The 17460-nt window shown below is 36.4% G+C and overlaps 1 protein-coding gene across 1 annotated transcript; it reads right to left on the reverse strand.

Moving 5' to 3' along the window:
• Positions 1-9900: 9900 nt before the first annotated feature.
• Positions 9901-11236, reverse strand: LOC138871155 (uncharacterized). Its single transcript, XM_070149015.1, has 3 exons — positions 11108-11236; positions 10957-10998; positions 9901-10374 (listed from the first exon to the last, which is right to left on the reverse strand). Exons 1-3 carry the CDS (start codon positions 11234-11236, stop codon positions 9901-9903), a joined length of 645 nt encoding a protein of 214 aa, XP_070005116.1.
• Positions 11237-17460: the final 6224 nt, after the last annotated feature.

The raw sequence follows: 17460 nt of genomic DNA on the forward strand, positions 1-17460 counted from the left end.
ATCTTTGAAAATGATGAGGAAAATGAGGATGAAGATGAAACTCAACCGAATTTAGATGATACACCTATTAGTCCTGTTAATAACCCAACTGATGTACCGTCCGACCCACCTGTAAAAACCCCTAGTTTTAATAGACAACCTTCTAAACGCCTAGAAACATCATTAGTTTGGAATTTTTTTACTCAAGTAAGAGAACAAAATAAGGCTAAGTGTAAAACATGTGGGAAATTACTGGCGCATAAATATACTGGAGACCGTAGCGGCACGGGTAGTTTGACTAGGCACATAAAAACACACCCTAGAGATAAAGCTAGATATTTACAAATGAAAGCGCAGCTAGAGGGAACACATGTAGATTCTGATGTTAACCCTAGTACAGGTTCAAATCTAGTTCAACCAGGAATTAACACTGTGACCGGAGGTATTTTATATTACGATCCAAATAGAGATCGTGAAGAATTAGCAAAGATGGTTACCGTTATGTGTTTACCCTATTCTTTTCCCTCTAATCCTAATTGGGTGCATTATATTAGAAGAGTTTTTAATCCTACTTATAAAGGATGGCCTCGCGCAATAGTTAAGAGCGATATTTATAAATATAAACATGAATATGAACAATATTTGCGGTATTTACTCATATAAGTAATCGAATTTCTATTACTACTGATATTGGTAGAAGTGGTAATGATTGTGATTATCTACTGATATTAGACGTATTTATGCTTCATGTTGTATTTTCTTATTAATTTATTATGCATGGCAATTTAGTTTTACTATTGTTTTGTTATTTTACTTTTTCGTCGAGCACTTTAATAATTAGATTTCTACATATATATTATTTATATAGCCATGATATGGTTTACAATAAATTGCCTTAAACAAAAAAATTTAAAAAAAAAAAGCCTGAAAATAAAAAAGCCCCTTAGGCCCGCTAAGCCCACGAGCCCGGCCCGTTTAGCCCAGGACCATATGGGCTTAGGCCCGTCACGGGCTGGTTCCACCCGTTGAGCCCACGAAGCCCAGGACCGTGAGGCCCGAGACCGCTAAGCCCAGGCCCGTTAAGCCCGGCCCGTTTGGCCCATTTAGGCCCGGGCCCGGCCCAGAATACAGCATTACATACAACTGCTGGTGCAAATAATACATGTAGTGTGTAAGTTTTGTTCCTCATACTAGTTACCTAACTAGAAAATTGACATTTGGACTAGTTGTAAAGATACTAAATATGTCTCACATATTATATTTGTCCAAGTTATTTATGCAAGTCCTTTTCTGAGATATGAGTGCAATTTCAATTATTAGGTTCCTACATGATTTCACAAGAAACATGACATACTACAAGATAATGGACAGAGCTAAATGCCCCTAAAAATAACTAGGTTGTATATCTTTTATCCACCAAGATGGATGTCTTTTTTAAGCTCCAAAGGTGATTCTTAGCTCCCAAAAAGGCCTTTTGATTTTCTGCAATGATTTTAGGTGTCCTCTTTTTCTTTTAGTTTTTTTCTTCTGTTACGTGCTTGCCTGTATGATCCCCCATGATTTTTGCTGATTCACTTAATACTCCACATTGTTACCTTGCTCTTTGCCCATGGAAACAACATCATAGAAGTCAAGATAAAAATTAGTCCCATCTGTACCAGTTTAAGTGAACTTATTTCCTTTTTGGTTCGTTCCAAAAGGAATGACCACTTTTTAAATTTGGTAACAATTTAGCTTAAACTTATAATTCTACCCTTAGTGAGAAGCTTTTATAACCACACAAATATTCTGGGCCCTTTTTTAGCTTGTTTAGGACTACAAATTTCAAAAGTCTGTGTGTCCAGTCAAACAGGTTCATATAAATTGGAACGGAACAGAGGTAGTGTTTAACCAAAAAATGGAATTTTAGTCAAAGCTAGAATTTAGAAGAACACTGGTTACTGATAATCGAAAGAATATGTAAAAGAGAGTAATTTGGGTAGCAAGAATATAATCAGGAGAAAAACCAAAAACCAAAGTTTATTCCAATAATATTTCGTATCCTTACAATTGATCAGATATCTCCCTTTTATAGATATCTTGGAGATATGTGTTTTGCCCAAATTATAATAAGGCTATTATGAATAATTAAAGATATTGAATGTTACGTTACATAATCATTATATTCAATACAAATTCTCTAACGTATTCAGCATTTAATGCCTATTAAATACTGTATCTGCACTCTTTTCTATTGTCAGATCTATTCCTTTTGATTCTTTGATATAAATGACTTAAATAGGTACGGGCACTGAATCCTTCGAATAACCGCCTGTGCCTCTTCCTTTGCCTTTGCTTATTTTCGTTGCTGCTCGTGCCTCTTGGCTAATTGTAATTCTTTGACCATTTGACCAGTCCACGTGTCTTGACACGTCACCTTCATATACAATTTTTTCCAATACAGATAGTCCCCCCACTTTCCATTTATTCATCAATTGAATATTTGGGAAGTGGATTTCATTAAAAGAGAATTTTTGTCACCATTAATGTTATGACAAAATTGATGCTTCAATTGTCGCTTCCATTTAATGCTCCGTACACGTGTCATTTTTCCATTGGTTCTGCAGTTTTGCAGCCCTTTTCAAGGCTTTTTACGGCTCCACTATTCACGAAGTGCTAGTTATCATTATTATGGTCCTTCCATCACTGCACTTTTACCTTTGGCGGTTGCTTATCGATATAAATTATAACTTCTTTCCTTGTCTTTTACCTCATAAAGTTTATTGAACACTTAATTCTCCAAATCTCTATTTATTTCTTCCTCACATCATTCTTCTTCGCTATGTCTTCACCAAACCCTAACCCTAGGAGAGTTCCCATTGTTGGTACCTTTCTCAATGCCCCCATTAGGCATAGAAGGGGAGGTAGGCTTCGTAGCTTAGGATCTATTCGTGGTGGTCCGTTTATGCCTTCTCCTAGTTCTGGTCCTTCTTCTAGAACCAGAGGTTCCCTTTCTCACAAATTTTCTTCTAGGTGTAAAGAAACTTCTGAACCATTACGTGAGCCTTTAGTAGAGGAGATAGTCCCTACAGAACTATCTTTTTACCATGATAGGGAATCTCTTAGAAATCAGGTTTCCACTTTAGATCGTTGACGCTTACCCCACTCAAATTACAGAAGTGTTGACTCTTGTAGTTCGTAAATACTGCCATTGGAGTAACGATTTTCCCATTATTATCCCCAATCCAAATCAGAGAATTACTTCTTATTTAACTGGGTTCTCTTTTGTTTACACATACCCTTTCACTTTAGGGTTCAAACCAGCTATTGACCCAGTCATTCTTGAATTTTGCCGCTTCTTCAATGTCTGTTTGGGTCAAATTGGCCTAATCATATAGAGGGATGTTGCCTGTTTAAGGCATTTAACCACTAAAGCTGAAGTTCTTTTTACTTTCCCTCACCTGATTCATCTTTACTCTCTTAGACTTTTTCGCAATGGTGTTTTTACACTAGTAGCCAGGAGCAAGAGGGTTTTGGTGAGCCCTAAAGATGAAAATCGGTTTGTTATTGCCCCCACTGTTGGTTTAGTGGGTGAGAATAACCTTCCCTTCCCTGAGAAGTGGAATTTTGCACGTAAGTCTTTTATCCATCTCGTGCCTTTTTCCTTCAAGTTTATCAATTTCTCTAATTTTGCTTTTTTTTTAGCAACCATGGGAGTTGTGGAGGATGTTCCCAATTTTTGTGGTTGGGTAGATAAATTGCTGAAGACCGCACCAATGGATGGTAGGTCTTGGAAAATACTTTCTAACCATTTCGGTTGGAAAGTAAAGACCCATGGTAAGAGTTTATATTTTGTTCTTTCATGCCTATATTTTCCTTTATTGTTCTAACTTCTATCCTTCTTTTTATCAGGATTTGCTATTCGAGGAGTTACTGCTGAAGCAGTTGCGGCCTCTCGTGTCTCTTCGGGAACCCGTATCTCTTTAGAAAGAGCCCGAGAAATAGTCTTGGGTTCTTCTTCTGCGAAAAGGAAAACTGTTGAAGAAGAAGACTCTGAAGAAAAGGAAGATGGGGGTTCCCTGGTGACGAGGCCACGAGCTAGGAGACGCATCGTCTCTGATGACGAAGTTGAAGTTTCCCCTCGTCTTTCTGTTTCTCTTACCGAACCTGTTGAAACCCCAGTAATAATTCCTGACGATGACATCACTCCCCATGATACTCATGAGTGTATTGATCAACTTTTCTTCAGTGGTTTTGGTAGTGGAAGTTTAGGGCCTGTTTTAGATGAAATACACTTATCTTCTTTTTCAACTCCCGTGCCCGTGATTCCTTCCTTACCAGCCCCAGATGTTCCTGTTCCTTCTTCTACTGTTTTCACTTCCTCTACAGCTCCTCCTTCGACAATTCCCCCTCCTATCGTTCACCATACGGAAGTGGGCTCTTCAAGTAGAAGTGCCGCTATAAGGAGGGTAACTATTGAAGTTCCTACTGATAGCAGTCTTTTGAGGAAGTCAGGTCAGGCAGATGTATGGCTGGAGCCTTTAATTGGCCCAATTGAAAAAGCAAAGCTGGAGAGCCATAGTTCCCTAACTCTAATGAATGATATCGTGCATGCCACTTTGAAGGTATTTTCTTTCTCTCCCTTCTTTTTTGTAAAATTTTTATCTTTGGGATTATTATTTCCTTTTTTTTTAGGCCAATCTTATCGGCACAAAAATGATGAACAGAATCCCCCTCTTGGAGAAGGTAGCACGTGATTCTCAGTTGGAGGCGATCAATTAGAAGGAACAATTTGAGAGTGCACAAATTAATATGAAAGATTTACAAGAGAGCAAGAGTACCTTAGAGCAGCAGGTGCGGGCTTTAACTTCAGAGTTGGCAGTTGTAAAAGCTTCCTCAAGCCAAGCAGAAAAAGAAAAAGAATGTCTCGAATCTTCCTTCTCAGAGCAACTATCTAAGGCCAGCGAAAAGAACAGAGAGTTGAACGCTCTTTTGAGTCAAAAAGAAGTTTATGCTGGGGAGCTCGTGCAAAGCTTAACTCAAGCACAAGAAGACCTTCGAGTCTCATCTGATAAGGTTTGTGCTTTAGAGAGCTATCATGCCTCTCTTCAAGCTTCTTACAACTCCGCCTTGGCTGAAAATGAAGAGCTAAAGAATGAGATTGTTGATTGGGAAAAGGATTATGAGACCCTTGAAGAAAAATCTGTTGTTGAGGTAAGTTGAGCATTTTTGAATTCACGTCGTGATACCCTAATTGAAGCTGGACAAGAAAACTTCAACCTGGAGTTGGAGTTAGCTAAGATTAATGAAACCATTGAAAAAGCTCAGCAAACTCAGGACTTCCCTTCTCCCGTGGTTGAAGCTCCCGTGAATGTTGAAGCTGATACGGGTATCCCAACTCTTTCAAGCCTAATCGAGCATGTTGCTGCAAGCCAAGTTGAAACTGCATCTGTTGATGCACCTGCCCAAATTGAGCCCGTTGCTATTGATGTTCCTGCTTCAGTTCCACAAACTTCTCAGTGACCAGTTTTAATCATTTGAATGATTTTGTTTTTGTTTTTATTTTAGAAAATTGTAATCAAACCCTTAGCTTCATTTGAGGGTTGATTTTGGAAACGCAAGTCCCCAAGTCTTTTATGGGGCAATCTGTATAAACAATTTCATAGTTTTATGACTAAGTTCGAACTTAGTCTTAGATTTTTTACATATTAAGAAGTTTTTCATGTTATTATCTTAAACTTCTGTTTTCTTTATTCTTGCCTTTATTTTTAAGGACTTACAGAATAATTTGCATTTCTTTTTTTCGAAAATGCTTCTGTTAACCTCATGACTAATTAATTTAAACATGAGTTTTATAAAAGAGGACCCTTTAATATTTCGACACTTAATGAAGAAGACGTCTCAATTTCATAATGGTGTTGTCATACGATAAAAGAAATAGGAACACACATGTTTCTTTGAAATAACTTTGACAAGTTTTGAATAATACTTTACATGTATTTGAATTACATCTATAACTTTCTCGTAACTGTTTTTCTTGTAACAGATTTTTTCAAAAGAAGAATAATAGACATGGGGTTTTTCCTTATAACCCATTTTAGTACATAGCCTTTACCCTAACTATAGTGAGGTTTTTCTTTGGCCTTAGCTCGTGACTCCATCTCGTGACTTTATGACTTTTACTCTGCACTTGACTTTTTTAGGCTTGATTTTTCCTTAATCTTCTTTGCCTTCTTGATACACATGTCTGTGTATATTATATAGTCCCCCAAGTGTTTGAGTGTTAAAGTATAAAGCCTCGAGCACTTGATAGTTTCTCTCATTTGGTCCTTTTCCTGAAAAGAAAAAACATACAGGACTCAGAGGTGCGATTATAGATGAAGACTGCTTAACCCGTTTGAATTTCTATTAGAATAATTGTAACCTTAGGCCAGGAATTTTAGGTTATTTCGTGTGCCTTACAGGTCGTGACTCATCATTTAGTACGGGTTAGCTTTTTGCCTATCATCTAAAATCGTTAGTAAAATTTTAACAATTCAAAACATAAATTTAAAATGGTGATACCTGACCGTGGGTATTCCTTAGAAATAGTATCTCTTCAAATGAACAACATTCCAATGTGAAGGTAGTATCTTGCCATCCATTGTCTCCAGCTCATACGCTCCCTTTCCTGCAATATCACGAACTCTATAGGGTCCTTCCCATGTTGGACTTAACTTACCCGCGTTAGCTGCCTTTGTAGATTGAAAAACCTTTTTAAGCACGAAGTCCCCCACTTTGAAGAATCTGAGGCGTGCTTTTTGGTTGTAATATCATTCTATGACTTGCTTTTGTGTTGTCATTCTTATTAATACGGTTTCTCTCCTCCCCTCTAGTAAATCTAGATTGACCTGCATCTCCTCGTCATTAGATTCTTGTGTCGCATGTGTGAACCATGTACTTGGTTCCCCTATCTCAATTGGAATTAAAGTCTCGGCTCCATAAACCAATGAAAATGGTGTTTCTTCTGTAGTTGTTTTTGCAGTTGTGCGATATGCCCATAAAACTCCAGGTAACACTTCAGGCCTGTTACCTTTTGATTCCTCTAATCGTTTCTTTAAATTATTGATAATAACCTTGTTCGTTGATTCTGCTTGCCCATTACCCACCGGATGATAAGGTGTTGACGTAATCCTTTTAATTTGCCAACTTTGAAAGAATTCCGTGATTTGAGCTCCAATAAATTGAGGGCCATTATCACACACGATCTCCTTTGGTACACCGAATCGGCATATGATATTCCGCCAAATAAAATCTTTGACTTCCTTTTCTCGCACCTGTTTAAATGCTCCTGCCTCCACCCATTTAGTAAAATAATCAATGAGTACGAGCAGAAACTTTACCTGTCCTTTTGCTTGTGGTAATGGACTCACGATATCCATTCCCCATTATATAAATGGCCATGGCGCAATGATCGGATGTAATAACTCTGCAGGTCTATGCATATTGTTACCGTACCTTTGACATTTATCACATTTGGCCACGAAACTTTCTGCTTCTTCTTCCATCTTAGGCCAGTAATAACCTGCCCTAATTAAGGTTCTTACCAATGACCTTCCTCCTGCGTGATTCCCGCAATGTCCTTCGTGTATTTCTTTCATTACATACTCCATTTGCGAAGGTCCGAGGCATTTTGCTAAGGGACCACTGAACATTTTACGATATAAATTCCTTGCTTTAAGCAGTACCGAGTAGCCTTCTTTCGAAGCGCATGAGCTTTTTTCTTATCATCAGGGACGGTACCATACTGCAAAAAAGCAACAATCTCGTTCCTCCAATCCCAAGTTAAATTATTAAAATTTACCTCATTCTTATCAAGATCGAGAACTGAATGAAATAAATGTATAACTGAGGCGTTTGCATCGCTTGCCACATCAGCTGTAGATGCGAGATTGGCTAGGGCGTTCGCTTCAACATTTAATCCCTTGGTATTTGTATAACTTTCTAGGTTTGAAATTGCTTTATCAATTCCCGTACCTTTTCTAAGTATTGTTGCATCCTTGCTTCCCTAGTTGTATAAGTCCCCAACATTTGATTAACCACGAGTTGCGAATCACTCTTAATTATAATCTGATTTATGCCAAGCTCTCGTGCCAATTCTAGATGTGCAATCATAGCCTCATACTCCGCTTCATTGTTAGTTATGGAGTGACATTTAATAGCTTGTCGAATGGTCTCACCCGTAGGTGGTACCAAGACAATCCCTAAACCTGCACCTTTTACATTAGATGAGCCATCAGTGAATAAAGTCCAAGTTCCTAGGTTAGCTCCATTGAATACCTGTAATTCTTTTTCTACTTCTAATTGCATCTCTTGGCTAAAATCAGCCACGAAATCAGCTAACACTTGTGATTTTATAGTAGTTCTAGGTTGGTATGTGATTTCGTATTCACTTAACTCTATTGCCCACTTAGCTAACCTACGTGATAAATCATGCTTATGTAATATATTACGTAAAGGGTAGGCAGTTACTACAACGATAGGATGACACTGAAAGTAAGGTCTTAACTTTCTAGATGCCATGATTAATGCAAGTGCAAGTTTTTCTAACTGAGGATAACGCGTCTCCGCATCTAACAAAGATTTACTAACATAGTAGATAGGGGATTGTTTACCTTGTTCTTCTCGAACCAAAACAGCGCTTACCGCAACTTCCAAAACAGCAAGGTAAATGAGTAGTCTTTCCCCAACCTTTGGTTTTGCCAACAAAGGTGGATTTGATAAGTACGTTTTCAAATTCCTGAGTGCTTATTGACATTCCTCATTCCATTCAAAATGATCCTGCTTCTTAAGGGCTGAGAAGAATTTAAAACACTTCTCTGATGATTTAGAAATGAATCTTCCCAAGGCTGCAATTCTCCCTGTTAATCTTTGAACTTCTTTCTTGTTTGAAAGTATATCAGGGATTTCCTCAATGGCCTTAATCTGTGCAGGATTCACTTCAATACCACGGTTAGAAACAAGAAAACCCAAAAACATACATGATGCAACGCCAAATGCACATTTTTCGGTATTTAACTTCATATTAAATTTGCGCAAAATTGAAAATGTATCAGATAAGTGTGATATGTGATCTTTTGGATACTGAGTTTTAACAAGCATATCATCTATATATACCTCCATAGTCTTTCCTAAATGCTCTTGAAACATTTTGGTAACTAACCTCTGATACGTTGCACCTGCATTCTTTAGACCAAAGGACATTACTTTATAACAGTAAGTCCCCCTGTCTGTTATGAATAAAGTTTTTTCTTCATCTCCCAGATCTATTTTAATCTGATTATAACCTGAATATGCATCTAAAAAACTTAATAGTTCGTGACCTGCAGTTGCATCAATCAATTGATCTGTGTGTGGTAGTGGAAAAGAATCTTTAGGGCAGGCTTTATTAAGATCTATGTAATCTACACAAACCCGCCACTTACCGTTCTTCTTTGGAACTACAACAGTGTTAGCTAACCAGTTAGGATACTTTACCTCACGAATGGAACCAATTTTTAGCAATTTTTGGACTTCTTATTAAATCACCTGATTCTTGAAAGTTCCTTGCTTTCTTTTCTTTTGCTTGACAGGAGGGTATGATGGATCTTCATTTAGTTTATGAGTCATCACCTCCGGTGGTATTCCTGTCATGTCAGAATGGGACCAAACAAAGCAGTCCACGTTAGTTTTCAAAAATTCAATTAACTTACCTCTCATACATTGGCTAAGATTGGCTCCAACATAGACTTTTTTATCAAGCCATTGAGCAAATAACACGACAGGCTCTAATTCCTCTATTGTTGTTTTGATATTTTCATTCTCTTCTGGTTCTTGAATGGTATCAGGCCTTGAATCTACATCTGTTTGCCCTTGTTCAGTTGAGGTTTGTATTGTGGTGACCTCAACTGCCTGCTATGATTGCTATTTACCTTCATTTCTCGTGCTTGTATCTGCAACATAGTTGATAGCCCTGGTTGTATGTTGATCTCCATGAATTTGACAGATTCCCCATGGCGATGGAAATTTAATAACTTGATGCAAGGTTGAAGGAACAACATCCATTTTGTGAATCCATAGTCTCCCAAGAATCATGTTGTAAGCCATCTTCATATCTGCCACCTGAGACTTTGTACCTTTAACGACTCCTTCAGCGAATGTGGTGAGTGTTACCTCTTCTTTCGTGAGGACACTAGAATTATCAAATCCAGATAGAGTATGCACCTTTGGTATCACTTTAACTTCAGCTTGCGTCTCACATAATACTCTTAGTAAAATAATGTTCACGGAACTACCTGGATCAATCAAAACTAGTTTCACATTAGTATCATGTACAATTAAAGATATTACCAGTGCGTCGTTATGAGGGGTTAATACGCCATCTGCATCTGCAGGTCCCTTGCACGGTTAAAGGATTCACGGTTAAAGTAGGATAATGCAGATGCAGATGGCGTATTAACCCCTCATGAGGCGTTATGTCCACGAATTCTCTAAGCAGTTCTGAGTCCCCTTGCTTGATTTTGAAAATATCCTCCATTCTTTTCTCTACTTTTTGAGCTCCCGAGTGTGCTTTGATGAAAGAATCTGCAAGCTCAGCAAAAGAATTTATAGAATTTTCGAGTAAAAGAGAATATCATGTTAGCGCTCATTTGGTGAGCGTTTCACCAAATATTTTGACTAATACTGATTCAATCTCCTGCTTAGTCAAATCGTTGCCTTTTACACCCATTGTGAATGCAGTCACATGATCTCGTGGGTCTGTTGTTCCATCATATTTTGGAATATCAGGCATTTTGAACTTTTTTGGAATTGGGAGTGGAGCAGCACTTGGCTTCTACGGTTGTTGTGAACATCTATCCATATCTACCCCTTTGATTATGGGCGGCACCCCGGGTATCTGCTCTATGCGCTCACTTTGCTCCTTGAGCTGTTTCTGCAAAGTTAGTACTAAATTTTGTAAATCTGAATTAACTAAATTACCTGGTTCTCCATCTTGCGATTCACTGGGGGTTCCACCTCTGCCTGAATTAACAAGCCCAGAACGAGGGTTCTCCAGAGTGTTGTTATTTAGAGTAGGTGTGGGTGGTGCAGCAGGTAACTGGCTAACCAAGGCCTAAACGGCTTTATTGACCTGTGCGGTAATAAGTTTTTGCAAAGCCTCAACCATAGCTTCAACATTTTCGAATTGAGCTTGTCCATATGTATGAAATCCCTCAGGAGTGCCTTCACGAGATCGCCGAGGAGAGCCTTGTGGAGACATAATCAGTGCGTTATTATCTTGAGGGTCTCTCTGAAGTTGTTGGTTTATTTGGTTTTATTGGTTTCCTTGAATGTTATCATTGTTGTTCGACATAGTTGATGCAACAAGGAAAGTTAAGCGAAAAGAAAATAGATTATCAAATTCTCGGTAACGGAACCAATTTGTTTAACCAAAAAATGGCATTTTAGTCAAACCTAGAATTTAGAAGAACACGGATTACTGATAATCGAAAGAATATGTAAAAGAGAGTAATTTGGGTAGCAAGAATATAATCAGGAGAAAAACAAAAAACCAAAGTTTATTCCAATAGTGTTTCGTGTCCTTACAATTGATCAGATATCTTCCTTTTATAGATATCTTGGAGATATGTGTTTTGCTCAAATCATAATAAGGCTATTATGAATAATTAAAGATATTGAATGCTACGTTACATAATCATTATATTCAATACAAATTCTCTAACGTATTCAGCATTTAATGCCTATTAAATACTGTATCTGCACTCTTTTCTATTGTCAGACTCATTCCTTTTGATTCTTGGATATAAATGACTTAAATAGGTACGGGCACTGAATCATTCGAATAACTGCCCGTGCCTCTTCCTTTGCCTTTGCTCGTTTCCGTTGCTGCTCGTGCCTCTTGGCTAATTGTAATTCTTTGACCATTTGACCACGTGTCTTGACACGTCACGTTCATATACAATTTTTCCCAAATACAGGTAGTATGTTTTATTATCTGTGTTGTCTTTTGTATGTGTATTGATGTCAATTAGTTTGCCAACTAACTTGCCTAGTTATTTTAAAGGAGTAGAGTTCAACAAATTACTGGTGCCACTAATAGTTTGCAACTGCGACCAGCGAGTGTGTTACCGCTTACCACCACCGGCTGATGGCTGCTCCAATAACAGCATTGATTTTCTACCGCTGTTGCAAGCACAAGTCGACGTTTCGTTTTTACCTGCTGATGTGGGAAAGCAAGTAGTTCATGGTGAAGAAAGTGGCAACATTTATGAGAGGAATACAGAGACCGTAAGCAGCATATAGTAGCAGATCATCAGATCTATACTTCTGAGAACCCCACTATCCTGGTAGGGCATGCTTCATCTATGAACTTTCATAGTGCTCCCACTTCTAAGGAGAAAGATAAAGATATGATAAAGCAAAACAATAGTACAAATGCCTTTGATCTTCATGTGATGTCTAATGTACCTGGTTTTTCAAAAGACTCCAGATGCCACAGTGACAGATGTTAAGATCCAGGATATATGCTCAGATATATCATTGTTAAACACTGGTAGACATCAAAAGTCACAGCATAGCTTCACTGAGCAAATGAAGGAGCCTTTGCCTTCTGAGATGACTGGCAAATCTGCGACTTCTGTGCAGGAGATTTGTATCTCAACAGTAAAGTCTGATATGAGATTAGAGACACAAGCTCGAATAATGCAGGACGCTGCTCGTGAAATGGAGGATGATTTACTATTCTTTGATGAACAGAGACAGAGATATCCTGGAGTAATTACTGAAAAAGCCAACACACTAAGCCATCCTCTCACCTTCCACTCCTTAGCTCAGGCTAGGGGCTATCCGCTGCTCACTGACGTTGAAGCCAACATGAAAATCATAGACAGAAGAGCTGATTCCATATTACAACCTTCTAGTATCGGACCATTACCAAGGTCATACTCTTAACAATGTATTCAACTGTGCGGCGGATTTGGGAAGGATTGATGAAAGTTATTGTCTGATGTCTAATGAAGGTAAGAGGATGCATCTGGAAACATTTGAAGGTGAATCTGCTTGTGTGGACCATAGTACTCCTGTAAATACAGGGGAGAACAATTTAATTTCTAACATTTTCTCTATCGATTTTGATCCATGGGGTGAGTCGTTATCTTCTACTCAGAACTTGGCTAAGTTGTTCCGTCACCTGATTTTCAATCATTGCATGGTTGCATTGAGCAAATTCTTGCGGACATGATCTATTAAATAACAGGAGCTATCAACTTGATAGTTTTGATGCTCGGAATGGTTTCTCTCTAGCTAATAAAGAAGATAGTAATGGTTTTCCGAACTGTTATTCTCATGTCTCTTCCATCAAGCTATCAGGTGAGTTTATTACTCATCCTTATATTTAGTTTGCTTATCTTCATCTTTTATTGTTCGGAATTTAATTTGAAGTAGGTTATCCCCAAAAAAGAGAAGTTTGAAGTGCCTCTAGTTTAATGTTTTGTGGTGGATTATTAAAACAGTGTCAAGATCCCAGATGTTAGTGCCTCCAGCACCAAAGAGACCACCACCCCCAGGGTTCACTTCTCATCAGAGAATGGAACAGCATATATTGACTCTTTCTCTGGTAAGTAATTCTGGCTTTTCAGTTTTTCTACCCTGTTGGACATGACTGTAAGGTGATTCTGGTACTTAAAAATCGTTTTTATTTTGCAGGCCACATGCTTGACATCCTTCTTTCACAATCAATTTCAGACTCCTTCAATTGGAAATGTCAGCAACGGGGATACTGAGTTTGATCCTGCAATTTTGGCAGTTGGTAGAGGAAGGGTTCAAAATGGCCTTAACATATCTAACTTAGACGTCTCCAAGTTTTCCTCCACAATTAAGTACTATTGAAAATGAGCAAGACTTCAATTACTGATGCAAAGATCTCTATCTCCACATCAGAATCAGAGATCTGTTGATGTGAGGGACAACTTTTCTCCATTCACGAATGATTATGGGATTTCTTCCAGGGTTGTTGAGCAAACTTTGGTCAACAATCTGACCACATTTTCACATCGCAGTTTTCCTCAGAGTAGTAACTCTGTCATGTCTAATGGCCAGTGGGAATGGGTGGAATCGCGTTCAGAGTGGAAATATTTTGGATGTGGCGGAACTCCTTCGAAATGAAAGGCTGGGCTTTAACAAGTTCTTCACTGGATATGAGGATTCAAATATCTGCATGTCCAATTCAGGCAATCTATATAATAGAGCATTTGGAATATAATTAGAGGTCTGTTGGGCGTGGATAGTTATTGCAGAAGAATGAATCAGAAAGGTCATGTGCTACTAACTGGCATGAAATATAACTGGCAAACATCTGTGAGGAAACATGACAGACTGGCATTCCGAAAGGCGAATCTGCTACAGGATTGTCTGATTGAAGCTGCTTTCAGTTTGGTGAAGGATCAAAGACTCTAAAACAGGGTGTCCAGGAACCAACAGGTTGGCACTTCCCAATTGAGTTTACTATCTTGTCTGCAGCACGGATAAGTATACGCGATAAAAACACTTTCTAGTATCATAAATGGAGTAAGGTGGCAGAACCAGCAATCTGCAGTACATACAGTGGTTTTTCCAATCATCATGATTTAGATCTTTATCATGAATTTTCCTGCGAATGCTATACCATATAGCTGATCTCAGCTTGACTAATTTTGCCTTAGATATGTTATGAAGTCGTCCTCAGTGGGGTGGCCTATGGACTAAAGAGTTGGTGACAAACCTAGCGGAGGCTTTGCTAGTTAATTCTCCCCTTTCTAAACCCTGGTGGGAAGATGATATATGTGCTGGTGGAAAGGTAGCAGGTGCAGGCAGGGTGGTTTAAATTGAGGTGTATGCGAGCTAACTTGGACTAATTTGAAAAAAAAGATGTGCGGTGAAATCTTGCTGGTCTTAAGGTTGTTTTGTTTGGTTATTAATTATGGTTGCTTTGACAATCAATTAATAGATATTTATAAGATATATACCCATTTCATTGAACCAGTAGGGTACCGTTTGCTCAGAAGTGGTGTTGGAAGATCATCCATTCTAAGATTATTTCGTAACCACGTTGACCTAATTAATTACTCCTATTTGATAAGCTTGAGAGAGATTAGTTCCTTCTATTTCACTGCCTCTTCTACTGAGTGCTGACATGGTTGCCTGAAACTGTTGTTTTCAGTTTCACGATTGGAATGTTATTCATGTTTGATTATGTCTATTCATATGCATTAATTGCTATCTTGCCTTTTATGATTCCATTTCCAGGTGAAAGTTGAGAACTTGAGATGAGGCTCAGCACAGTGGTTTAGATAGAATGCATGCTTTTTTTAATTTGCGGCTGATACTCTTGTCTTCTTGGATGGGCGTGAGAATCAGGTCTTAGTTTCATACTGGTTGAAAAAATTGCAAACAAACAAAGCTAGTTTTTGTTTATTAAAAAAAGGTTGTAGCTTGTTTGAATTAGATGTAAGACGAGGCCTGTATGCATTCGTTTGCTGGACCTTGGGATTTTTTTAGGGTTCATAAATGCATGGTCCAGTCGAAGAACCTGCTCCAGAGCAACTACTCCGCCTAGCCTTGTTTACTTGATTGTTAGTATAATTGGGAAGAGAAGTCAGTGAAGATATATATCATCTCAAAAAAGTCAATGAAGATATATTTACTGAAGCGTGCTTGTTTAAAGAAGCAGGGAAATAAATGTGCTGCTCCTTATACGAAATGTCATTAGCTAAAGATGGAAAAAGAGAATGAAATTATGTAAAAATACAATTAAAATTTCTTAAAAGAATGCTGATATGAGCAGATACATATATCAATATGCATTGCTCCGTTTACCAAATTTCATTAGCTCAAGATGGAAAGAGAAAACGAAATTATGTAAAAATACAATTAAAATTTCTAAAAAGATGTTTATAAGAGCAGATACATATATCAATATGCATATAGATAGTTAGATACCACAACACCCATTTTTCAAATTGATTTCACTTAGACTTTTTGTTCAAATGTGATAATTTGATTTCTCGTAAAGACTCTTAAACATGGATAGTAATATTTGTATAATCTATATCTCAATTTATTTGAAATTGAGGCATAACTATTGTTATCTTTATTATATTAAAAGGAGAGTAGTATGTATTGTGGTTAAACCAAGTGGCGAGCTAAAATGAAGCCACTTGAGAATTGTAGGACAACATTAATTATTAGAAATTATAAATGGAAACATAATTAAAGGAAGTAGTTTAATGAATCTTATACATAATCTAAATATATCTTAGATAAATCTAATCTCTCTCTCTCTTTATATATATATATATATATATATATATATATAGAAAAAAATAAAAAAATATAGAAAGACATAAATTGAGATAACCTATGACTATTTATACTTTGAAGTAAGTTAAAATATAAAATAAAACTTACTTAAGATATTAAAGATTTATTGACTTCAAAAATTAAAAAAATTCAAGCAGTAAAATAAGATCTTACATAAAGTATAAAGTTATTTATAAGATAAGAAAAAACTTAAATATTATATATATATATATATATATAATATATATATATATATATATATATATATATTCTATTAAAAGATATGTAGTGAGGCATGACATTAAGCCAAGTGGCATATTCAAAAAATGTCACTTAGAAATAGTACATGGAGAAATAATCTAAATAGAAATATTTCTACTTAGTATTTTTAAGACATAATCTAAATAGATTTTTAGACAAATTTAATAAAGATTAAAACAATTTAGATTTGATCAAATTTAATTTATGGTAGAAATCAATTAAATTGAATCACATTCTTATACTAAATAAATTTTGATAGCTTTCCAAATATAATTATTAACTAACCACTTGATCTCTTTTCTTTCATTTCATAATTTTATTATTTTTAGAAATAGTACATGGAGAAATAAAATGATAGTGAAAATATTATCATTAGATATAATGTGTTCAAACAAATAAGAAATTAATTTTTATGATTAATAATAAAATGAGTGTGGTAGAAATAGATATTAAATTAAACAAGCTAATAAAAGCCACATAACAATGTGATAATATTATGTATTGAATAATAGAATAGCAAAAACAAGGAATAAATAGAGAGAAATTAATCAAAATTTTCATCATAAAGAAAAATGATAAAATTTATTTAAATTTGAGATGAGAAAGTTGTTATTTATCTATTATGATAAGAAAGATGATATTGTGGATAATACCACATAACTTATGTCTAACAGATAAAATAAGAACTTAAAAATATTAAAAATAAATTAAAAATAGTGTGAGAATATTTATGCTAAGAATTTAGAAAATAAAATAAAGTGAAATAAAATACTTAAAATACTATTGATAAATTTAAAAAACTTAAGAATTCAAGCGATATTTTTAAAATAAAATAGATATTTATTTTAAGATTAAAAATTTTCTAAATTTATCTATATTATATTAAAG

Source organism: Nicotiana sylvestris, chromosome 6 (genome assembly GCF_000393655.2).
Source record: "Nicotiana sylvestris chromosome 6, ASM39365v2, whole genome shotgun sequence".
In the NCBI taxonomy this organism is placed as follows: Eukaryota; Viridiplantae; Streptophyta; class Magnoliopsida; order Solanales; family Solanaceae; genus Nicotiana; species Nicotiana sylvestris.

Bases quoted from the DNA above. Each gene is read 5' to 3' on its own strand.
- LOC138871155 (XM_070149015.1), bottom strand. From the start codon at position 11,236: ATGTCTCCACAAGGCTCTCCTCGGCGATCTCGTGAAGGCACTCCTGAG. The intron at 10,999-11,107 runs GTCAATAAAGCC...TTGTTAATTCAG, and splicing joins AAAAACTTATTACCGCACAG to GCAGAGGTGGAACCCCCAGT. The intron at 10,375-10,956 runs GTAATTTAGTTA...TAACCGTGCAAG, and splicing joins ATCGCAAGATGGAGAACCAG to GGACCTGCAGATGCAGATGG.